Source organism: Eublepharis macularius, chromosome 7 (assembly GCF_028583425.1).
Source record: "Eublepharis macularius isolate TG4126 chromosome 7, MPM_Emac_v1.0, whole genome shotgun sequence".
Classification (NCBI taxonomy): Eukaryota; Metazoa; Chordata; class Lepidosauria; order Squamata; family Eublepharidae; genus Eublepharis; species Eublepharis macularius.
The window spans coordinates 66,902,927-66,928,506 of record NC_072796.1 but is presented as its reverse complement, the minus strand read 5'-3'; the positions used below and the strand labels follow the sequence as shown (position 1 = coordinate 66,928,506).

Sequence of the window (25,580 nt, the reverse complement as noted above, 5' to 3'; positions counted from 1 at the left end):
GAGCTGTTCTGCCAGGCATATGGTTGATGCCCCTGGGCCTCCCTGCTGGCCACCTAGAGGAAGCTGTGCCCCTACAAAGGGTATCTACCACCTAGCCTTTTCCAAATACTTCTGGAGGTGGTTATGTGGTGGTCGCTGGAGAAATCTGCTGCTATATGTCCTTAAAATCTGTTGCTACATTGTTTTGTTGTCTGTTTATAAATATTTAAGGAGTTTTATTGGTTTTAAAGTTATATGTATTTTATACTATTGTATTAATTGTAATCCGCCCTGAGCCTGCTGATGCTGGGAGAGCGGAATATAAATTGAATAAAATACATAAAATAAATCATCAAAGTATGCATTACTGTCACATCGTTGCTCATCCATGGGCCCTTTGTTTTGAGCAGTTACATGTATTTCCTGTGCATAAGTGCTGTTTCTTCTTAGGATCATGATCTTGGAACAAATATACAATCCAAATGTTCTGACTTTTTTTAAAAAGCAGGATAAAAATAGCAAATGTATAATCTTTTCTATTACACAGAAATTAGAATTTACAAGGCATTAATAGGTTACACACAAAAATGAGAAAAAGTATCAAAATAGAAAAATACATCCATTCATATACTGACTTGCGCCAGATATAAATTCAGGAATCTACAGTCATTAATCTTAAGCCATTTTCTAAGATGGCCTCAGCCATGTGTGCTGTTTCCAAGCAGAGAAGAGCATAGAGTTCATCTGTGTTTTTTGGTACCCCCACCAAGGGGCTCCAGAGGATGTGAAGACCACCTGCAAACACCACCATTGTAGTGACTGCTACCTACTAGTACTGATTTTCATGAATTTCAGGGGGACTTTACAGACCCATTTTATATATAAGGATACTCTGGCAGTAAAGGGAAGATTCTTCTGTCAAACAGTAACACTTATATAGTTGGCATATCCTAGAAACTGGCAACTCCCATTAGGTGAATGACAAAGAGAAATTTCTCCTTGCTAGATCAGCAGATAGAGCTCTTAACTAGGAAGGGTTTGGACTCTAGACAAAATAGAGTTGGATCAAGTTGACCAATTTAAAATGGCAACCATTAAATGTTGGGTTTTATGACTGGGACACTGAGTATAATATACACTAAGTGCAAGGGAATTATAATTCTCTTTGGATGGCAACTGCCTATGGGATTGGAGAGAGAATGGAATCAGGAAGGAAAAGCTGCTGCTTGGGAGACCATGATGATGGACATCATGAAACAAAGCATGTTTTTCGTTTTTTCAAATGTATGTGGCATAAAACACATTGAAGGAGTGGTGTAGGCTTGAGGATCAAAGATGTCATTATTTGTATGCATGGAATTATATATTATTTTGCACAATATAACTGATTTCATATAACTGTTATGCAAAGATGCAGACATATATAACCATTTTATAAACATTATTACCTCAGTAGATAAAAAATATCTATTCCTTGTGACTTAATGTGCCAGTGAGCAAATAGCTATAAGATTAAAGAACATAATTTAATCATACTGCATTTTGTTAACTTTTACAAGTGTAAGAACTTCAACTCCTTTTTGATAATGTCCCTGTATTCAATTTTTCATAGTTCCATTCATTGGCGCCAATGTACTATCGTGGGTCAGCAGCAGCGGTTATTGTATACGATATCACCAAACAGGTGAGCTTTCCAATCATATTGTCGTTAGTATGTAGCATACTCAATCCTAACAGCACTTTCCTAAGAGTAAGACCCACTGAATAAACTTGACTAGGATTCTGAGTAAGCCTGTTTAGGATTGCTGCCTCATCAATTCAGAGGTTATTGAATGAAGCATTGTTTTTTATTTATTTATGTTATTTCTAGTCCACTTTTCTCACTGAGACTTCAGGAGGATTACACAATGTAAGTCAATACAAGCAATAGCAGAGACAGCAAAACACCTAATCTATCCTTAGTTCTCAGTGTAAAGAGCATAAAATCAATGCTAGCTATAGTTTGTACCAGGAGTCTGTGGAAATTGAAGGATTCATGGAGGATAATGGCAACCCCTCCTGTCCAGCCATGTATGCAAAATTGGTGGAGGACTACATAACCAGGCAGAGTTAGTTGGGATGGGGACTCTTCCAACTGTCTCTGTTCTGCAAGCCTGGTAAATTCCCTTTTCCTGTAACATCCTGGCAAGGAGTACAGTTTTGTGCCTTATTCATCTGACATTGCGTAATATTAGCAAAGAGGTGGGGGAAGTAGGAGACCCCGTATAGTCAACTCTCAGGATGCTATGGAGATTAGTTAGGTGAGGTGAGCATCCTTGCCTGATACTAGCCATATTTGATCAATCCTGCCCTCATAGCTACCCACTCCTATCTGCACTGGAACAGTACACGCACCATACATCCTGCTACAGGTACAGATTGCCCCAAGACCATAAAGATATACCTCAAATACTTCACATTCAACAGGCTGGTGACCACAGAGAACCAAACAACAGTCCAGGGCTACAGTCATGTCAGTATTGTCCAACATTATGTGGCGTCTCCCTTTGTATTCTGCCAGTATTTTACTGAGTTAGGACAAAGATTAGTGGATCATGTGTTTAATTGTTTTCTTGACTTATTAGAGACTCCTTTCTCTGGGTCACTTAAACTGAACCAGAAAAGAATGACTGGAAGGAAAAATCAATGCACTTTACCATGCACTGGATTGTGATTTTCAGTAAAGCATACTGAAGTCCTATTTAGATTATGCACATCTAATTATATACCGGATTATAGTTTTTACAGTTTGGATGGACTAAAATGTTCATATTTTAAAAGTAGCTAATTTTCCAAAAGGAAATATTATTTGATGATAAATGAATAATCAGCCATGTTGTTAGAATTCTGGGAGAATCCCCCCTGGAGCAGCAGTAAGAATAAGTTAACTATTGTAAATAACATGATTCTGCCAGTCCCATCTCTTTGGTCCAAGAGGCCCAATATCCCTCTGGAAAACAGAAAACGGCATACTCAGGACAGTGAACGGACTACAACGTACAGCTGTCCTAATAACGGCCAGTGTGGGACAGTGGGAAGACAGTTTCAGGATCCCATTTCTCAACTGGATCTCCTAGTTCTTCAAAGGTTAACACATGTTTTAAATACCAGTACTTGTTGGTGTAGTTGACCAATCACAGCTTAAATAAATATTCAATTTTATGCTGTTTTAATATTTTATGTTCCATCCCATTAGTCTACTGATGGGATGGTCTCTGGTTACTTTATAATCAGATGCAATTTTCATGACAAGAATTGGGAGGTTTTGATGAGGATGTGTTTGGAGGCTGGGTCTTAAGAAACAAATGTCCTCAGAACAATGCTTGTGTGATGCTTTCACAACCAGGGAGCCTATCCCTCCACAGATGAGCTGTGGATATGGTATCAAAGATGAGTCCTATTTATTTATTAGCTCAGTTCTAATAAACAGTTTCTGAGGTTCAGTTACTCTGCAGCTGGAATTGTTTGTCCCTTAATACCTCTGCCTACTTTCACCCAGGTTCTTAGATCTGTTCTACCCACTTGAGGTCCTTCCCTTGGTCTTAATAGGCCCTAGGTCTGGCCTCCTGCTGGCAGGGTTACCTCTGCCCATAACTAGCCCCACCCTGCCTGCCCAGTGGTAGCTGTGTCCTCTTGGCCAGGAATGCTGCTGTCCTTGTCCCTGGGGAGACCTGTGTCTTCACCAACTTTAGAGATCTCAGGCCTTGCTGGCTACTCACCTTACCTGTTCCTAGATGGTCCCAGCCAGGCACTTTCTCCCTACCTCCTTAAGCTGAGCCTTTTTAAATTCTCCTCCTGTTTTCAAGAGCTGCCCTTCATCACTTCTGGGTCGTACCTGGAAGTGATGTGGTGACATCAGCAATGTTGCACCCCTCCTTGTCCCTGTCCTCAGCCCTCCTACAGGTTTCTAGGCTTGGCCTGTCAACCCTACCATCTGGACATCTTACTGTATCAGAGTACAAACATAAATAAGTTTACAAACTTTTGTTTGTTCTGATAGTCAAATCTTGGTATATTAACTTTTAAGTCAAACAAATGTAGTGAGGGGGGCAGCATTTATTACCAAAGTAAAATGATATAAAAATGAAAAAATGTAGATTTCCATAACCAAATAATGCATTCTGGATTTTAATTAGACATCTATTTGATAAAGCTACGTGACTGAAAAGACATTTAATGAATGGGTGAAATAGCTAGCTTGCAATTTACATCCCCAGAAAATTGAATCCCATATTTAGTTTTAGCTCATGAGTGTTGGTACAGTTAATTGATGCATTAGCATAATGAAATATTGCTATTATTGCCTTCCTGCACAATGGCATTGAGCTTGACTGAAGCTATGGAGATAGTTTATTTGCATGAAAACTTGAGTCCTTGATATCTAGTGCCAAGAATCCCATTGATTTCAGCAGCTTACTGAATGGATACTTCTGTTTGAAATAAGCACTCTATTTTTACAAAGTCCACAATCTAGAAAGCTGCTACAGGAGCACACAAGAAGAAGCCTGGTCAGAAATTATTCTCCTGTGGTCCTGGAGTGGGTCAGTCCTGACTCATGGGAAGTAGCTCCTCCTCTTGCGCAGGGTCGGTCGACTTAGAAATCCCAGGTAGGACTGGCTCTTCCCTGGCTCACCAGTTTTTTCGGCCCTGCTCCTGCAGGGTGGTGAGTTAGCTTGCTCCTAAGAGCAAAGCGATCCCAGGACTTAAAGAAAGAAAGAAAAGTGACAGCAGGAAACAGACTAAAGGGGAAGGGCTTGTCTCTCCTTCCCCTCTCCCCCTCCCACACCTCTGGCTGCTTGTGGGGAAGTGAGTGGAAGAGCCGGCCAGAAAGCAGCGTGAAAAGGGGAGAGCGAGGCATGATCAGCAAAAGCACAGGAGCAGCCGTGCACATGCTCACAGTTCAACATCCGGCTCAAAAGCAACCTCTGGGTGCAAGGGTGACAGCTGCAACCTTCAGCTACAGCCTGACTAGGGCCCTTGCTTCAGGTAAGGGGACACGCTCCTGGAGGGGGTCTCCCAGGGAGTAAGGCAAGACTGGAGCAGCACTTGCCCCTGGAGCCTGTACAAAGGAATGCATAGTTTGTGCTGGGAATAAGTCCTCACGTACATAGCAGCGAGGTAAAGAACGCCCCCCCCCCTTCCAACTTTAAATGGTTGCCATTTTCTTTTCCATTTAGGCGGGAAGATTTTGGTGGGAATGGCGTCCAAGGTGGGCCAAACCAAAGCCAAAACAGCAGAGGGCGCCATTAGCTGTCTGGACCTACCGAGCTCTCCCACCTCTCCACAGTCAATGCAAGGCCCCAGTGGAGAGAGTCAGGAAAATAATGAGATTGATGTCTCAGGCCAAGATGCAAAGGCAAGCATCCTGGCATAGCTGAGGAGTGAAATGAGGAAAGAGCTCATAGAAGTAGTAAAGGAATTTAGAGGACAGGATACGCCCCCAAGTAAGCAGAGTGTAAAGCTTGCGTCCAGCAAAGGTAAAAGACCAGCTAAATCTGACCCTCCCCCCAAAAAAAACTAAAAGAAGGAGGAAGGAAAAAGACTGGGCAGAAGAGTCCTCTAGTCAGTCAGAGGAACCCCACTCAGCCTCAAAACCCTCAGACTTAACACCAGACAATGATGAAGGAGAGCTGTCAGAGGAAGAAGAGGACACAATAGCCTCTGACCAGATCAGACTGTTTCCTCAAGAGCTATACTCAAGGTTATTACCAAAGGTCCTAAGGGCACTCAAGATTGTCCAAAAGGACGTGGAGAAAAAGGATACAGACCAAGCCTATCTCCAAGGCTCTGAGAGGGCACTCCCCAAGATGACTCCCTCACAAGTAGGGGTACTCTTGCCAGCAATTTTTCACAGCATACTGAAGGTGGAGTTGGATAACCCAGCCAAACAAAAGTCACTTCAATCGGTGTTTAATAAGCTCTACACCCTGGGTCCAGATGTAGCAAAAAAGATCAAACTGCCCGTCGTAGATGATCCAATCTCAAGCCTAGCTACTACTTCAGTCCTACCTATGGATGCAGAGGGCATGCCCAAAGACCCATATGACAAAAAGATTGAACAGGCACTGCGCAGGAACTTGGAAGCATCTGCGGCATCCTTAAGGTCCTCGGCCATGGGCTCACTCTTTGCCAGAGCAGCATTCACATGGGCATCTGACCTCGCGGTGGCAGGTAACAATGTGCCCAAGGAGATCAAGAACGAAGTCAAGAAAATAGCCCTAGAAACAGCCTTCACCGTGGACACCTCACTAGACTCCTTTCAAATGTCAGCAAGAGCCATAGCTTCAACATCACAGCAAGACGCAATACATGGCCGAGAAATGGGAATGTAGACCCCCCCCCCAGCATGAAATATGGTAGCAGCCATACCCTTTTCAGGGTCCAAACTATTCAGAGAAATGCTGGACAAATATCTGGTGGAATATTCCGAAAAGAAAACGGTCCTCCCAGCTAAGAAAAGAGACTCAGAGTAAGGGCGAGTAGCCTTTTCAGGACTCCAAAAGTCCTTTCAGACAGGGACCTGACAGAAGCTACAAAAGCTGCTGGCAGACAAGACCGAGACGTGATAGTAGCCACTGCACTTTTCGGAAACAAAGTCAACAATCAAAAGGTCAGAAAAAAGGCAGTCAGACATGACTATCGGACTCATCAGACGCCCACTCAAATTGGTGGCAATTACAAGAATTTGCAAACCAATGGAAGAGAACAAGTGGGTACTGGAAACAGTATCCAAGGGCTATTCCTTGGAATTCGAAACAAGACCACCAGAGCGATTAATCAAAATCCCAGAGAACCCCCTGGAACTAAATCACCTCAAGTTACAAGCAGCCATTCAACATCTGTTAAGGATACAGGCGACAGAACCAGTACCAACACAGTTCAAGAACTGAGGGGTCTACTCAGTGTTCTTCATTGTGCCAAAGAAAAATGGAGATGTAAGAGCCATTCTGGACTTGAAGTGGCTCAATCCAATTCATAAAGTCACGCAGATTCAAAATGGAAACCTTGAAAACAACCACAGGGGTGATACAGAAAGACGAGTTCCTGGCCTCCATAGATCTGTCAGATGCTTATTTGCACATACCAATAAGGAAGGCACTCAGGAAGTATCTCCGATTCGCGTACAATCGGGAGCACTATCAATACAAAGCACTGCCATTCGGCCTCAAGTCATCACCGAAGGTGTTCATGAAAGTGCTGGTAACTCTAATCATGGTCCTCAGGATCCAAGGGATAGCCCTGTCCCCATACCTGGACGATATACTAATCAAAGCACCTTCTCTAACCTCAGGAGTGGAAGCAGTCCAGCAAACCACGCGTTGTCTAGAGCAAACCACACGTTGTCTGGAGAGGCATTGTAATTAACTGGAAAAAGAGCAGTGTCGTTCCGGCACAGAGGATCAGTCACCTGGGAGTGACTATAGACATGACAGAGGACAGAGCATTCATATCAAAAGAGAGGCAACAGAAAATTTTATCATCGATAAAATCTGTTCAGGAAAGGAAAACAGTGAAGGTAATGCAACTGGCAAAATTGCAAGGAATGATAGTGTCATGCCAAGACATCCTCCAATGGTCAAGATTCCACACTCGCCCATTGCAGAAATTCCTACGCCCTTTCCAACAAATCATAGCTCACAAATGGAGAAAGAGAGTAAAGATAACAGAACTCCTAAGGAAGGAGCTGGATTGGTGCACAGAACCGAACAGATTCATCTAAGGGATGCCACTCAGAGAACCAAGGAGAACAATCATGACGACGGGCGCGAGTCTGTCGGAATGGGGAGCTCATATGTCAGGCAGAATGAGCCAAGTAACCTGGAAAGAGGAAGAAAAAGATAACAGCATAAATCTATTAGAACTGAGACCCATCAAATATGGGCTGTAGGAAATGCGAAACGCCCTGGAAAATTACCATGTACTAATAAGAACAGACAACATGACGGCAAAAGCCTACATAAACAGGCAAGGAGGCACAAGATCCGATATTCTAAACAGGGAGGCGAAGGAGATCTTTCAATGGGCAGAAACACATCTCAGTTCAATAAAAGCAGTACACGTAGCAGGTGTACAAAACACGGTGACAGATTGGCTGAGCAGGAACTCGGTGGACCAGACAGAATGGAAAGTGAATGAACAGGTGTTCAAACAGATATGTCAGAAGTTTGGAAAACTGGAGGTGGACTTTTTGCGACAGCCTTAAACTGCCAAGTCACATGATTCTTCTCCAGATGGAAGGAACAGACCGCTATGAGGACAGACACACTGAAAGAGGAATGGCCTCAGACACTGCTATATGCCTTTCCCCAGGTGAAAATTCTGAACAGAGTGATACAAAAAGTAATGGATCAAAAGGCAGAGGTGATCCTGATTGCACCTTTCTGGCCAAGGAGACGGTGGTTCCAGGATCTGATGAGACTATCAAAGAGGGAACCATGGAAATTACCGTACAGACCGGATCTACTTACACAGGGGAAGATACAACATCCAGATCTGATGTCCCTAAAATTAACAGCTTGGAGATTGAGTACGACCAGTTGAAAGCATTCAGATATACAGAGAAGGTGATAGCTACCATGTTAGCCTCCAGAAAGGAGTCAACAAACAGGAGCTATAATAGAACTTGGCAAGCATTCGTGGCTTGGTGTGCAGGGAGAGGACATAACTCCATGACTGCATCCATAAAACAGATCTTGCTTTTCTTCCAAGAGGGATTAGACAAGGGACTAAGCGCTAGTACTCTGAAAAGACAACTGGCAGTCATCTCAGCAGTGAAGGGGGCAAAAAAGGGAATTTCCCTCACGAGACATCCACACATCAAACGATTCCCAAGAGGAACTGTGTTCATAAATCCACTACAAGTGCACAGATTCCCAACATGGAACCTCAATGTGGTGCTTTCAGCACTTACTAAGGAACCTTTTTGCCCCCTCAAGGAACTAACGCTCAAAACTATCTTCCTAATAGGGGTGACATCAGCGAGAAGGGTCTCAGAAATAAGGGCACTGTCAGTGAACAGGGACCTATGTATATTTCATATTGATAAGGGATGAGGACATAGTGCTTCCCTCATTTTGTGCAAACCCAAAGCATAGGATAGAGAGGGAATGGCATAGGTTAGATGCCCGGAGGGCATTGAGTTACTATATAGAGACCACTAAACCAATACGCAGAGTTGAAAATATGTTTGTTTCATTCAGGAAAGGATCACTTGGGAAGCAGGTGTCTACCTCTACATTAAGTAGATGGATTAGGGACTGCATTGTTATGGCTTATAAAGCTAGTAATATAAACCCACCTGAAGGGGTCATGGCTCACTCCCTAAGAGGAGCGGCCACGTCAGCAGCATATAGGGCTTTCCCATTTCTAGAACAGATCTGCAAGGCAGCAACATGGAAGTCAGTTCATACCTTTACAAAACATTACAGTATAGATCAAATAGCATCAGCAGAAGCAGCCTTTGGAAGGAGAGTGCTACAGGACATTCTGCAGACATAGAGATCAGTAAACCCACCCAGGAGTACACTGCTAGGCCTATGTCCCATGAGTCAGGACTGACCACTCCAGGACCACAGGAGAATGGAAGATTTGTATTCACTTACCATGAAACTTCCTTTCCATTTACCAAGGAAGAATCTTAGGTTCTACTGTCAAACATTCCGACTCAGATGTCGCTTTCTGTCCACACTGAGGCCATGGAGGAAAGATAGGCACAAATCTAGAACTTTTACCGGACTGAGATTTAAAAGGGGATAAGGACATATTACTCTACTAAGATGTTTCACGTTTAAAAACAGCCATCCCCAATGCTACATCACAACCTGCTTTTGAATCTTCTTAGTGTGTGATCAAAATATTTTTGAAAACTTAAAATGGGTTTTTAAAAGTCTGGCATTGTGTGTGAAATATGCAAGTAAAATTACCAGGGAGGGGGGGAGGGGAGAGAAGTGCGGGATTACTAAGAAACATTTTTTTTGTTGCCGTACATACAAATTGAGGTTATTCAAAATATCTGCTCTTAACAGTTTTTTACAGTATGTTTTGTATATATGATTGTAAATCTATTGTCACTTGGTCTGAGCATTTGGAATGGGGTGGGTTATGCATTCAAATATATAAATTTTGCACACAACATGAAGGGTAAAACAATAATTCACAAATAATTAGGATGGCTTCTTGGCCAGTATTTTGTACTCAAGTTCAAAATAAACGCTGTGGATTGTATGTTTTGTTAAAATATGGTGTTTGCCACATGCAGCCTCTACGTATGTTAAAAGAGCAAGTGCTGACTTGTACAGGCATATGTCTTTCACAACTGCTGCAGTATGTAGATATTTTGATTCTGCACCACAGTACAAAATGTTTTATGAGAAACCATCCTTAGAATCTCTTGCCTGGGCACGTGTTCATCAAGTGCCGGGAGACACAAAGTTAGCTGGGAAGCGTAATTTTAAATGACAAAGCGATGGAGATTGCTCCGGAGGGGTGATTCTCTCACAGCCCTCCGCTGCCTCTGGCATGCCGTACTATCTCCCCTTCTGGAGCCTTTGCCCTGCCGCCCTCACTGCTTAAAACTTGGAATTAACTGAGCCTTGGCAGGACAAAGGTTCCAGAAGGGAGACACCAGAGGTGGCGGCAAGCTGTGAGAGAATCTGTCCCCTCTGGAACAATCTCCGTTGGCTCTGTCATTTAAAACTACGCTTCCCGGCTAACATTGCGACTCCCAACACATGTAGAATACATATCAAAAGTATTGTGTAGAGAGACTCTTAGACCTGCAGTTCTCTCACAGCCAAGCCACAAGTGACGTCTTACACAGGTTGGACACTTGTCAGCTTACCTCAAGTTTTGATGGGAAATGTAGGCGTCCTGGTTTTACAGCTTGGCTCTCCATTACAGCTGCAAGACCAGGATGCCTACATTTCCCATCAAAACTTGAGGGAAGCTGACACGTGTCCAACCTGTGTAAGGCATCACTTGTAGCTTGGCTCTTAGAAATAAATTGGTATTTTTTTAGGTGGGTAGCTGTTCTGGTCTGCAGTAGAACAGTAGGATTTGAGTGCAGTGGCACCTTAGCAATCAACAAGATTTTCAGAGTGTAAGCATTCAAGAGACAAAGACGAAGGAAACTTTGACTCTCATAAGCTTACATCTTGAAAATTTTGTTGGTCTCTAAGGTGCCCCTGGACTCAAATCCTGTAATTCTGGTATTGGTTTCAGTTGTGGTTACCTTGATGTAACCAGCACTTGTTATGTGCAACCTAGCTCATTGCCTGGTACTTTGGAATGCTTGTACCATTAAGTATTTTACTATGTTTACCTTCTAGAGTAGGTTGCATTCAGGAGGATCTTTTATATTGTATTGTATGTTTGATTTAGGATTCTTTTCACACATTGAAGAAATGGGTAAAAGAACTAAAAGAACATGGTCCTGAAAACATTGTAATGGCCATTGCCGGAAACAAATGTGATCTTTCTGATATTAGGTAATGTATCGATGTTTTATCTTCAAATTGCTTGTTTTCCCCTGCTTTCTTACATAATAAGCAGATGCAAAAGAAACACCTGAAGTTTTTATAGTGTAAGCCTATGCAGGTTTACTCAGATACAAGTCCTACTGAATTTAATGGGACTTACTCCAGTGTAAGTGTACATAGGATTGCACTGTAACAGTGCAGTCTTAAGCAGAATTACACCTGTTAACTTCAATTAATTTAGAAGGATATAAACTCTGCTTAGGATTGCACTGCCTCATGACTGCATAGACATAAGATCTTACCAAGCAAGTAAAACAGTTTTCTTCTGTGTTTAACTTTTCTGGTGACTGGCCATAATTACCTGAAGTCAGTATAAGGAAGCTTCTTAAATCCTTGTTTATAGTCTGTCTAGTGAAATGTGCTAATTGCAGTTGAAATCACAATGCAAGTTTATGGCAGTGTTTTATAAGCAGTTTGTTAAAAAACTGCTGTGCTGTTACTGACTTTAAATTGACATATCCCATTCATCTAGACCACAGGATTAGATAATTGGTATGGCCTTTGCAAAGCCAAAGATTGCCTTATTAATATTGGAGGGTTATTGAATCAAAGTTATTGATATATATTACAATCATCTTGTTACATGAATATATAGATCCTGGTCTCAAATAATTTCGAAGTTTTATACGTGTTAGGGAATAGACCCTTTTAAACAACTTTGGGAATTCTGACCCCTTTGTAGAGGACACAAAAGTGCATTATTCGCTAGAAGGAATTTGCCTTTAGTTCAGATATAGATTTGGATATTGTCTAACAATTATGAGATATTATGTGGTGATCAGTATGGATTTATTGTATCAGAGAAGATCCATATTTTGTAGGGCTATATTCTTAAGACTTAAATTAGCAGAGTTTAGCAGAAATGTGTATGGGATATACTGAGAACACACAGGCTCCAGTGTTTAGATCTATAAAAATAGTTTACTACATAAAAGATAAAAATAGGGTTACATTGAAATAAAATAAATGCCTTACTAGCTACATCTTGCTAGCTTCTAGACTAGACAGAGACTTTCTTCTGACTATTACATCCTAGATAGACCTTAGACTGAACTGGAACTGTCTTTAGACTGACCAAAAAGCAATAAAACTTCAGTATATTTTTCCACTTAATTGTCCCCTCCCCATAAATTTGGTTGCCCAGTAGAGAATCCTAATTCTACTTCATTAAGAATAGAGACTCCCCTTTCTATCAGGGGAATCCTTACTCAGAGCCTAAGTGGTCACATGCAAATAGGTTTACTAACTAAGTAACACAAACAGTTTAACTCTTTCATGACTGAACGTAAACACTTGCCAGTTCCCAACAGTTTTGCATATGAACTTCACAGAAAACAATGCCCATGTCCCTTGAGTGAGTAAGCACTGCAGGCTGAGTTTTTGTACAAGGTTGGTTCTTCCACCTGCAAACTGATAATGTCACCTATTCAGCTGTAGTTCTTATTTGCTTGTAGCTTGCAATACCAAAGTGCATATTTAAGTGGCGTGTATGACAGTGCAATCTTAGAGTTACATCCTCCTAAGCCCATGGACTTCAGTGGACTTAAAAGCATGTAACTCTGCTTAGGACTGCACTGTTATTTTTTCCACATTTCAGCAGACTTCTGTACATTCTTTCTAGCTCTAGGAATCTACTATAAAAACAGATGGAGTAATATAAAACTAAGGTAGCTATCTGAACAGGTAATTCATAGTGAAGATGGACACACAATACTAGTTGGAATGCTATTTGAGAACTCTGTTGTCTACTTCTGGTAATTGGATAAAAATCTTAGTCCTACAAAGGTGAGTGCTTAGCACTTGGCATTAGGAGTTTTCTTATTCTGGATGATCTGTGTAGACAATCAGGTTACCCTGAAAGTGTACTCTTGGATTCTTGATGGAGCAGAAATTTGGGACACTAGGGGTCAGCTGATCTTTTAGAATGAAATTCTGGAAAATAAAAAGGGATCTCTGAAGTACACATTCAATCTTTTTTTTTTAAGAATAGAGAATCATCTGTCCCCTGATCATTGTCTTCTGCTAGTAGATGAATACTTATCGGTTGTGTTTGGCCTTCCCTCTAATCCTCTTTCCTGTCAATGTGCTTTGTGTAATTGTTGTTTTTAATTGGTTTTATAATATAATACGTATTTTTATAGGCCTGTTTTAATGGTTTGATTGTTCGCTGCCTTGGGGGACCATAAATTGGAATGTAAAGGCAGCATAAAAACGTTTACATAAATAAATGAAATTATTCGTATCGAAAATAAAAATTCGTTTATAGTGCACCCATTAAGACATTACCTGATTTGCATGTTTGAGCAGACTTCTATCCAACTAGAACAGTCTTTTTTGATAACTGGGGCTTCTAAAGCCTGGAACAAAGGGCATATTACAGTTTGACGGGGCTCCCTTATTGTTCTTTTGAAAGAAAGAGTCACATGCTAATAAACTTTTTGGACAATCTTCCTGATTATCTTTACAAATAACAGTAATACAAAATGCTGTTCTGTCCTGGGAACAAAATAGGTGGTTATGACTTAAGCATTTTTAGGCAACAGTATATTTCAATGGATATCTGGAACATCAGCAGAAAAGTACTCTCTGTAAATGGGATGAGAGTTGGCAAAGCAGCATAAATGAAATGCTTTTGGTTCTTTCCAGTTGACTCATTTAACGAACTTAGATTTATTCCTTTAATGTTCTCAAACAGACAGTTTCTTAACGCATAAGCCAGAAGACTGTTACAAATTGCAATCAAATAGTAGAGAGTGAGCCATACGATCTGTTAAAATTCAGTATGCTGTGCTTCACAAGATGAATTGGGTTGGTGCCACTAAGTGCTTGTCTATAGAAGTACTGGCACATGAAAACCTTCCTTATACATATAGTCTATTAACATTAATCTTAATGATTGACTTAGTAGCCTGGTTTCTCCCTGTAATCCTGCCTTATTCAGCCAAGCTGTGAAGTTGTTTGGAAACATTCAACCAATTTCCTATTGTCCTCAACTCTTCTTGAATTAGGTTTCCATTGATACTATCCATCTGTACCTCTGTTAACCTAAAAATGGGTTAGATCCAGCAATCTACTAATGTAATTTGCTCTTTCCTCCTCTCCCCACTTCCAACCACTATTTTTGACCACGAGTTATTATGGGATCTGTGTGAAGTAATAGCTACATGAATTGGTAGATTGTAGTGTGGAGAGGAGGCAGTGAAATTTCTCCCTTCTCTCTCTTGGAGCTTTGCTGATGGAAGAGGCAAGAAGGGCAATTTGGCCCCTCCATCAGCCTGTGGATTCAGACAGCTATTATTCCATACAAGTTCTATGACACTGGGAATCAACTTTCCCGGGATCAGAAGGAATTGTTGGGGGAGGGGGAGAGCAGAGAAGATGAGCACAACCATCAGCACCTTCCACTGATGGATCGCTGGGTCCAACTCATTGTGGCTTGGTCAAATGGTGCCTTTGCACATTCTGTAGATGAAAACCATATTCTGCAAAGATACTGATGAATGAAAAGATTTTTCTGCATTTTTATACATGTTTTATACATGTTTTTCGGCATTTTATACATGTTTTTTCTGAAGTGAAACTTGGATATATTTTACTTAGAACATATTTTGGATAGAGGAATTTGTGGAGGCCATACTCTTCCTTGTAACTTTTATCAATTTTCTGTGTACAATTTTATTTTTCCAAGAAAAAAAAGACTAAACCAGATTAAAGAAAGCAGTCTTCTTATACACTGCCACATTTCTCTTTCGTTGTGTTCTTATATGCATTTGTAAGAACTGTAGCCTTTAAGAGAAGTTTCAGTATTGGCAGAATAAAAATATAATCCTTTACATACTCTGTAAGTTTTAATGGCTGTGCTATAGTGAGAGCATCGGCATATATATCCAAATATTAGAAGCAGATTGCAGGCAGTCTTACTTGTTATGGATCTCTGAATACTTGACACAGAGAGCAGCTCACATAACAATTTTCTGCATCAAAATGATCATGTAGAAAAATATGTAACATCTGTGGTGTGTGTTCTGTAGTTCACACATTAACACGTTATTCTGACAGGGTATATCAGTGTTTGAAGAGGTCCCAGGTATTAGTCAAATTGTGTAGGTTGTGGCTTGCTAATAACAAGAGTGTGAAATTTCCCTTAAAAACACAATGTATTTTCTATGTTCCTAAACAATCAATATCTCCCAAGCCTTCAGTAAAGATAAAATTATAATTGTGCATATCAAGAGCCTCTATCTGTTTTGTAAGTAATTGGGGGATAAATATTAAATTTATTCATTTGTTTACTTCATTACTCTCCCTTTTCCTCAATAGGGATCCAAGGTGGCTTACATAATTCTCTCCTCCATTTTATCCTCACAACAACCCAGTGAGGTAGGTTAGGCTGAGAGTTTGTGACTGGCCCAAGGTTCACCTAGCAAGCTTCCATGTCATTAGAGATTCAGACCTAGTTATCCCAGATCCTAGTCCAACACAAACCATTGTACTATGCTGGCTGTCTATATGTTCTATCTGTTCTTATAAAAATTAAACAAATGTTCTAACTTTATTTACAGGTAGAGATGTGAGGGCCTGGAAAAAATGGAAAAATTCAGGGGGAAGGGACCAGTTTTCCTTGTTTTTTTCTGTGCCCTTTTTTCCAATGGAAAAAATGGAAAATTTGGGTCACCGCTGAAAAGAAACACAATATGTTATTTTTAGAATGAGTAAAAACACTTCTTAAGGAAAGGTTTTGCATACTCAGAATGCATAGCATGAAAAACATTGAGAACTTTTTCAATTTTTCTCTCTTTGTCTTACTGAAATGCTTTGTCTTAAAAAGCATTTCACTGAGTCCAAATGTAAAGCATGAAAAAAATTAAGGACTTTCTCAATTTTTCTAATGGAAATTTTCCAGTTTTAGGAAGCACTTAAAAAGAAACCTCTTATCCTGTAGACGTATACAATATATTCCAAGATTTTTTTGTATAAATTTAAATAATTTTTGCAACAATTAATGTGCTATTTTGAATGAAAATAATTTATTAGAGTTCAGTGTTTTCAGCGTTATAAAGTTTAGCTTAATATAAAAACACAGTGGCACTCCTACCTATTGTGACTATGAAACAGTTTCTGTCCCGATAATACACGTTCTTTTGTTTACTACAAAATTTGTTTTCTACCTTCAGCTTAAATTTTTTCCTACATCAGAGATGGCAAAAATTAAAGGTAGCATATGCTATGATAGTATAGAATGTGGCAGTTTGCAACTCTTTCACAGAGTCTGGGTATACTTGTAATTTTTCTTGTAGCAAATGAAGATATTTATACTTTTAAATTCCATAAATATGCCAAATAGTACAAATTTTCATGCTAAGTTATAAATAATGCATTTTATGTTGTTCAATCGGTAAAAGAAGTTTAGGTTTGGCAGGAAAGCAAGTCTTGCATATATTCCAATTGTTTCTATAATTTCTGTTTTTTCCCCAAAAACCCATGTTCTCCCCACCATGGCTTTAAAATTTCTGGAAATTTTATATCTCAGCTTGTAGATCACATTGTTGTGCCTAGTTTTGTTTCAGTGCTGGATTCTACGCTGTGTTGTCAGGGCAATGCAGAACATAGGATTAGGCTGTATGGTTTCAAGGACAGAACAGGATGTGAATCTCATTTGTCAAATATTTTCCAGCAATTTAGTATTCTTTCATATCTTCAGAGTGTTGCCTCCAAATTTCAATCTAATCTCCCTTCTTCATCCATGAGTTTTGGAAGAACAAGTTTTGACTAATCATGAATTTAAATAATTTGAGAAGCAAGGGGGTTATTCAGCAATAAAACGATAGTGCTGTTGCAACTCTGGAGATTACTTGAGCAATGACTTCCTGAATGCTATATTTGCATGCACAGCAATTTAACTTCTAAAATTTTGTTTTAGGGAAGTCCCTATGAAAGATGCCAAAGAATATGCAGAGTCTATAGGCGCAATTGTTGTTGAGACCAGTGCAAAAAATGCAATTAACATTGAAGAACTCTTTCAAGGAATCAGTAAGTAAAGATAGAATTCATGGGTGTGTGTATGTGACAGGTTTGGAAATTGTAAAAATCGCACAACTTTTTAATAGAAAGTATAAAAATGTAATTGGAGTTGGTTGTTGGGGGTTTTCCGGGCTGTATTGCCGTGGTCTTGGCATTGTAGTTCCTGACGTTTCGCCAGCAGCTGTGGCTGGCATCTTCAGAGGTGTAGCACCAAAAGACAGAGATCTCTCAGTGTCACAGTGTGGAAAAGATGTAGGTCATTTGTATCTACTCAGGAGGGGTGGGGTTGAGCTGAGTCATTCTGTAAGAGTTTCCCAGGGTGTGGAATGCTAATGGCGGGAGCATTCCACACCCTGGGAAACTCTTACAGAATGACTCAGCTCAACCCCACCCCTCCTGAGTAGATACAAATGACCTACATCTTTTCCACACTGTGACACTGAGAGATCTCTGTCTTTTGGTGCTACACCTCTGAAGATGCCAGCCACAGCTGCTGGCGAAACGTCAGGAACTACAATGCCAAGACCACGGCAATACAGCCCGGAAAACCCCCAACAACCATCGTTCTCCGGCCGTGAAAGCCTTCGACAATACAATGTAATTGGAGTTGTTTTTGAAGTAATAAAATTGAAATAATAATAACTGCCCTTATATACCGCTCTTCTAGACAGATTAGTACCATACCCAGAGCGGTGAACAAGTTATTGTTATTATTATCCCCACAATACTGCTGGGGAGCTGGGACTGAGAGGAGTGGCTGACCCAAGGCAACCTACTGAGCTCATGGCAGTAGTGAGATTCGAACCAGTAGAGTGCTGATCTGCAGTTGAACCACTTAACCACTGTGCTACAGCAACTTTCTAGACATGGTAAGAGTTTTAGAATATCCAATGCAGTCACAGCATTGGAAGACACTGTCTGTTAGTATCATCTGAACCTTTTTAGATAATATATGTCCAATTATATAAACCTATGCAAAGCCTGGAGGTATGTAGCGTAACCATATATTTCCACAGTATCAGAGAACCGGAAATCTGGAAGAGCACCTAAAGGCTATCAAGGCCAACCTCCATATTCTGGTCAGGATTTATTGAGCCATTAATGAGAGTTGTGATCTATCTTCTTCTTAAACCTTCACCAGTCAGTTTTACAGCTAGGAACCTGCTGTGAAGGATTTGCAGCTGCAGGTTTTTTACATTTTACTGTACTACTAAATAAATCCCCCAGTTTTGCATTATTTTTAGTCAGCTGCTGAGAAGAGATAATTCAATCTGTGTGAGCACCCTTATGGTTGTAATCCTTAATGACATTGATACAGCAACTAAAAATAGCTACCTACATTTTTCTTGGGCTGAAATATGGGTTAGTTATTTGTTATGATATTTGAAACATTTAGATCACACACACTTCAAGGACTTTAGAGTGGCATGTTAGCTTCATAGCAATCCTATAAGGTAAATTAAGCTATGAGACTGTGCCTTCACAAGGCCAACAACTTCACTTTCCTAAATTTCCCTGTTTCTGTTCATCTGGAAGACACTTTCTACTTGTTGGAGTATCGTTTATTGATTTTTTGCATTTATATTCCACCTTTCTTCCTTTAAAGAAGTCAAGGTAGCTTATATTTTATTCCTCCATAGTTGCTTAGCTTCATCAAGGTTGCTGTATCTCATGCCCTTTGACCAGGAACCTAGGTGGGTGTGTTGATTGAGCATTCAGGCCAGGTTACAGGGATGAAGCAGCTGACCTTTTCCTTTTTTCGTCCTTGCATCAGTATGTGGCTTCAGTTTGTTTGCTGCTTGCTGTAGGTAGGGGCTCTCCTTGCACTAGCATGTGATCCTCCCTCTTTTGTTGTGGTCTGGATTGTTTTGAGTTGATCTAGCATGTGGATTATCTTATTTCTGATTTTAAATGGGCGTATCACACTAGATTGAGTACAAAATATGAATAGGATATTGGAAGTTGTCTCAGAACTTTAGATCATTGTATATCATGTTCTCTGCCACTGTATTAAAAGTGCATCTTAAAATACTTTCCTCTCACAGTTATCTTTGATTCTAGGGAGCTTTTATGGGCAAAGAACTTCAGAAATAATATTGATTAACTCATCCAATTCTCATAATAAACTACACTTCTGTCTTTCTATATACGATTCATTAAATTTGGCCTGAGTACGGGAAGCACAGTGACAAAAAATGTGCCATTGCTGAATTTTCAAGGCTTAAACAGCTTCTTCCCATCCCCACTATATACAGGGAAAGCTCACCTTTCCTTAGCTTCTTACTTGCATGGGAACTCAGCCTGAAGATTCTTCTATATAATTTTACTTGTAAATCTTTTGGGGGAGTAGATACTCAGGTTTTCTTTTTTCTGTCATCAGCTAAAGGAACTGCTTTGCCTCTCCGTAATCTGTTTTTTACTCCTCCCCCCTGCAGTTGACAGGAAATTCACTGTGAAACTTATGACACTCCATATTTATATTTCAAAAACAGGTAACAGTGGCAGATTCTAATATCAATAACAGTTAGGGAAGAAAATTCGTAAAGAAGATGATACAGTTCTATACTCAGCACCAAGTAGCTCTCAGTGTTAGTTTAGTAATGTACATACTATCTATCAAAAGGTCATTCTTGCCTCAACCCAACATGAATCTTCTGTAGCAGATTCTTTGTGTAATTTCAGTCATACATGGTACAATTGGTGGCTAGTTTATAATGGTCAATTTTTGTGAATTCTTCAGAACTATTGTACACAGGAAACAAACTATGGCCAGGCTGTCTGCCAGTCTGCAGTTAAATGCACACATGTAATGGAGTCTCTCTGAGGATGCACTACTAATATCTAATGAGATCTCTTTGAAAATCCCTTGTGTGTAGTAAACAACTGCTATACCTCATTTTAAGGAGTAAACAACCTTCTCCAAATCTTTGATTGTTAAGCAGCCTACTTACACTAGTGAAATGGAATAACCTATTAAAGAATTTAGCTCCACTAGACAAGAACAACAGTTTTCTCCTTTCACTTCATGGCTGATGCACCAACACAAAAAGAGTTGAAACAAGTTGCCGCCGAGCGGTGATGGGCGGCCGGCTGAGGCCGGGGAGAGCCTCGAACAAACACGCAGGACTCAAGGTTGGAGTTAAACCAGGCCACAACTTTATTGATTACAGTGACAAGGAGTGTTGGCCGCATAGGGATCGGATCCCAGTGATTGGCTGACCCGCCTGCCAGCCAATCCCTCCAGCCCCCACAGGCCCTTGCTGTGAGGGGGAAACCGAGGGATGGCAGTTGGAGGGGGCAATCGGGTGTACACCCCTTATTGGCCCCCCTGCCACCAGGGAGCGTGCCGCTGAGTGCGGGGCCCCCGAGCTGGGCCCCGCTGCTAGGCCTCGCTCCCTGAATTCCTCAAGGGAATCCCCTATAAACGGGTTCGATGCGGCCTCAGGCCCCATCTCCCCCCAGAGGGATCTGATCCCAATGCCAAACCGCCACCAGAGCCCCAAAGCGGCTCCCGCCAAAACTCCTAGCACTGTAACCACTCCCGGAGGCCGTCCCGGATGTCCTGCAGCCACAGATCATGACACCAGCTTGACAGATGGACCCCGTCTGGGCAGAACAGCGCTTCTGTCTTAAAGGAAATGTCCGGATGGAGTATCGCAGTGCCGCCCCGTAGTCCCACATGCAGCCCCATGGCCCTGGCCGCCCGTTGCCTAATCCTGTCCACCTTTTCGGCACATCGGGCCGCATGCCAGCACCGTCGTTGCAGCAGATCTGACCAGAAAATGTGAGCTTCAGGGAAGAGCTCCCTGAGCCGCTCCAGGTCCGACATCATTGCTCGCTTCAGTTCCGGTCCCTCGTGGATGCCCAGGTCGTTCTCTCCCAGCTGGATGACCACGGCGTCGGGGGCTCCCTGCTGCCCGGCGTGTCGCTGTAGTAGCGGGACTAGGCCCTCCCATCGCAGGCCCCTGACGCCGATCCAGGTGATGTTGATCCTGTTGTCGAGGCCCAGGTGCTCTCCCCAGCCGGAGGCTGCCGCGTACTTGCCAGCCCAGTGCATGATGCTGTGCCCACAGATCCATCCTTTCCGGAGGCGACCTGCCAGGAAGAATGAGCAAATGAAAGTATAAGCAGTTGCCCGACAAAGGGCGGATGTACGTGCGGAATGCCTCGGACCTCCAGCGCCCCAGGGCCTGGATCTCGGGGGGGGGCCAAGCCCCACTTGGCCGCGGATGTAGCAGCCCCGATCCTGAAGGAGTGGGTCCCAAAGTCCCCGGCGGGGAGGCCAGCGCTGGTGAGGCAAGCCCGCAACACTTCCAGGAATTGGAAACGAGACACCGGGGAGGAATCTGCGTGAACCAGCAGGGGGCTGCCGGATCCAGGGCGGGCCGCGAGGTACTGCTGCGTGCTCTGCACTGGGCATACTGGGAGCTCCGCTGCCGGGTGCAGCAGCAGGCTGGCCCCCTTGCCCAGCTGATCAGTTTTTGACCGGCAGACCCTGATCCGCAGGGAGCCCCGGTGGAAGCTGATGTCCCCCAGCTCGAGGGCCCGGCCCGATGTGTCGTCCCGGGACCCACATACCAGCTCCCCCACCCTGAAGGCCCCGAAGAAGGCCAAGGAAAAGGCCGTGCGGAAGAGAAGGGCCTCGAATCCCGACCGGCAGACCCGCGGGGTGAGAGCCACAATATCCTTCAAGATTGTCAGGGTAATGGGCCTCCGGCGGTCCGGGGGGGAGGGGCCATACGCCTCCACCCTTCCACCGCCCGTCTGGCCCTGAAGCTGTCGCACGGGTCCCCGAACCCACAGGCCTTGCTGAAGAAGGAGATGGCCGCCATGTCCCTGTGCATTGTGCTGGGGGCACGCCCTGCCTCCTGCAGGTGTACCAGGTAGCGAAGGACCCAATCCGTTGGGACTGGCCACGCGCTGGGGCCCCCACCCCCCGTCACGAAGGCCCAAAACCTCCTCTCAGCTGCCTCATAGGCCCGGAGAGTAGTTGGGGCTATGGAGCTGAGTACTCCCTGCATCACTGCTTGCTGCCAACTAGCCACAGGTCCTCTGGGAACTCCTCTGGGGTGCGACGGGCCGCCGGGGCCAGGCTGAAAAACCTCTCCATCTGGAATCGAGACAAGGCGTCCGCAATGCCATTATCCACACCTGCTACATGCCGCGCAGAAAAGGTAATGTTAGCGAGTAAGCAAGACAGGACCAGGTGGCGCACCAGACGCATGACCCGCTCAGAGCGAGAGGATTGCCTATTGATAACACTCACCACCGCTTGGTTGTCACACCAGAAGGTGACCCTGCTGTCCCTCAGGAGATCCCCCCAAAGGGTTACGGCAACAACAATGGGAAATAGTTCGAGGAAGGTGAGGTCCCTGAGGATCCCCTCCTTCTCCCATGCGGGCAGCCAGCGCTGCGCGCACCACTGCCCCCCGAAGTACACCCCGAAGCCCAGACTGCCCGCCGCATCGGAATGCACTTGCAGGGTCCCGCCCAGGTCGAGGGAACCCTGCCACATGGAGACCCCATTGAAACCTTCCAAGAAACGCTGCCATGTTCTGAGATACTCCCTGATGCCCTTTGTGATGCGAATGTGATGGTGTGGAGAAGGGACCCCCCTTGTGGCCTGGGCAAGCCTGGCGCAGAAGGCTCTCCCTGGGGAAACCACCTTGCAGGCGAAATTTAAGTGGCCTATGATGACCTGCAGCTTCCTGAGCGTGCACTTTTTCCGGGATGCCGTGGAGGCGCTCAGGGCGCTCAGGCAGGAGACCTTGTCTGCTGGCAGGCGGGACAGGCCCGCCACGGAATCCAGCTCTATCCCCAAGTAGGGTAGCCGGGAAGAGGGGCCCTCCGTTTTCTCCTCTGCCAGGGGGACGCCCAGCTCCCGCGCTAAGTCTGGAAGCTTGCGAGCCGCTCGGCGCATGCCGACTCCCCAGGGGGCCCCGATATCAGGAAGTCATCTAAATAATGCGTGATATGGGGGGCCCCCATCCGCTCCTTTGCAGCCCACTCCAGAAAAGTGCTGAAGGCCTCGAATGCTGCGCACGCGACCGAGCACCCCATTGGCATGGCCTTATCCACGAACCATTGGCCCTGAAACCTTATCCCCAGCAGACAAAAATCATCTGGGTGGACGGGCAGCAGCCTAAAGGCGGACTGGATGTCGCACTTGGCCATGAGGGCGCCTGGGCCGCACGACTGAACCAGCCGGACGGCCTGATCGAAGGATGCGTACTTAACTGAACAGAGCTCTGGGGGTATGGCATCGTTGACCGACGACCCCCGAGGGTAAGACAGGTGGTGAATGAGCCTGTACTCCCCGGGGGTCTTCTTGGGGACCACCCCTAGAGGCGAAACCCTCAGATTGGGCAGTGGGGGGTTGGGGAAGGGGCCCGCTATTCGCCCGGTGGCTATTTCCTTGGCTAGCTTTTCCTCCACCACCCTGGGCATCTCCATGGCTGACTTCAGGTTGCCTGAAGTGGTGGCCACTCGTGGGCCCATGAAAGGAATAGGGAATCCCGAGGATAAACCCTCGGCCAGATACCGGGCCGCACGCTTGTTGGGGTATCGAAGTAGGAGGGGGAGCAAGGACCTGAGTCTTATTGGCGTGGGCCCAGGCCTCTGACCCCAATGCCTGCGTTACTTGCTTGCTGCGGCAGGCTGGGGGGTGGCCGTGCCGGAACCTCCCTCCTTGCGAGGGCCACCTTGGGAGGGCCGGCCACCCCGAAAGGGCTGAGCAGTAGTGCTCCCTCATGGGCAAGAGGGGCGGGGGTGAGGACCGAAACAGGATTCACAGCTGTGGTCGTACTTGCATCTGGACTGCAAACACCTCCCCTGGTTGTATTCCCAGCAGATGCCCCGGTTCCTGTCCCGGCGGCTGGATGCCTTCCAGCCTCGAGGCCCCTCCGCCCGACCCCTGATGTGGGGTCCGACTAGCCACAACCACAGTTTCTGATTAATCAGGTCCCACCTAGCCCGGGGGTTGTGGGACGCCCTCTTGCGGAAGGCCTCGTCATAGTCTATGGCTGCTGCCTCCCCCGCCAAGGCCCTGGCCCTGAGCACGTTTCCTTGGTGGTTGGTCAGGTGCCAGCCCCTCTCGGGGTAGGCCGCCTGGACCACCCCCATGTAAACGGTGTACTCCTCCAACCAATTACTAAAGGTGCGTTCTACCACCTCCCTTTTGCTGGATTTCCTGTCCCTTTTGGGTGAGGGGGCGCTCCTGCCGTCCTCCGCCTCCGGCCTAATTAGGGCAAAGATGTCCACATAGTAGCCCCCCAGAATGCGCTCTCGGACCTTTCTTGATAAGTGGATGCCTGGGGGGTAGGAACGAACAGAAAGCGGCCCGGCCGGCTGCCTAGGTAAATACCCATGAGGCGGACCAGAGGGAAGACCGCTCCCCTCAGGTCCGCCCCCCCGGCGCCCCGCCCCCCGGCCCTAACGGCCCCGCGGCCCATGCTGATTGGCCGGGCGGAGTTCAAACCGATTGGCTGGGGCACCGAGAGGCAGCCGGGAGCCGACGCGAGCCCGGCTTCCCCTCCGAGCCTGCCGCCCCGCCGCCGGCAAACTGGCTGCCCAGGTAAGTCTGGGGGCCCTTGCTTCTCTAAACAGCTGACAGTAATGATGGATCTTACAGTATTCTCTCTTCAGCATCCTTACTGAAACTGACTATATGTACCATAAAATAGCAACCAAAGAGGGAAAAATAAATGCTGCATTAGATTACTTCACAACATCCAGGGTCACACAGCTACTGACAGTGACCTAGCCCTAAAATAACAGAATCCTTCATCTGCAAAAACTCTTTTAATAGTTTAATGAACATTAACACAACAACTGACAAGAAGAATGGATTCTGATTTTAGGCTGTTATTCAGAAAGGTTTTTTAGGCGGTTATACAGAAATGTCTCTCAGTACTTTCTGGTTGACACTTTTTCTGATAAGTGCTGAATTCCTTTCAAGTGTGTTGTGTGATTAATACGTCTATCGTGAACTTCTGGTTTTTGTCA

The 25,580-nt window shown here is 44.2% G+C and overlaps 1 protein-coding gene across 1 annotated transcript in view; it reads left to right on the top strand.

The window, feature by feature from the left end:
* The window catches only part of RAB31 (RAB31, member RAS oncogene family), a 72,539-nt gene that overhangs the window by 40,256 nt on the left and 6,703 nt on the right, over nt 1–25,580 (top strand). Inside the window, exons 4-6 of the mRNA XM_054984687.1 lie at nt 1,592–1,663; nt 11,398–11,504; nt 17,476–17,585. Coding sequence (XP_054840662.1) covers nt 1,592–1,663; nt 11,398–11,504; nt 17,476–17,585 — 289 coding nt within the window. The remainder of the gene's footprint in view (nt 1–1,591; nt 1,664–11,397; nt 11,505–17,475; nt 17,586–25,580) is intronic.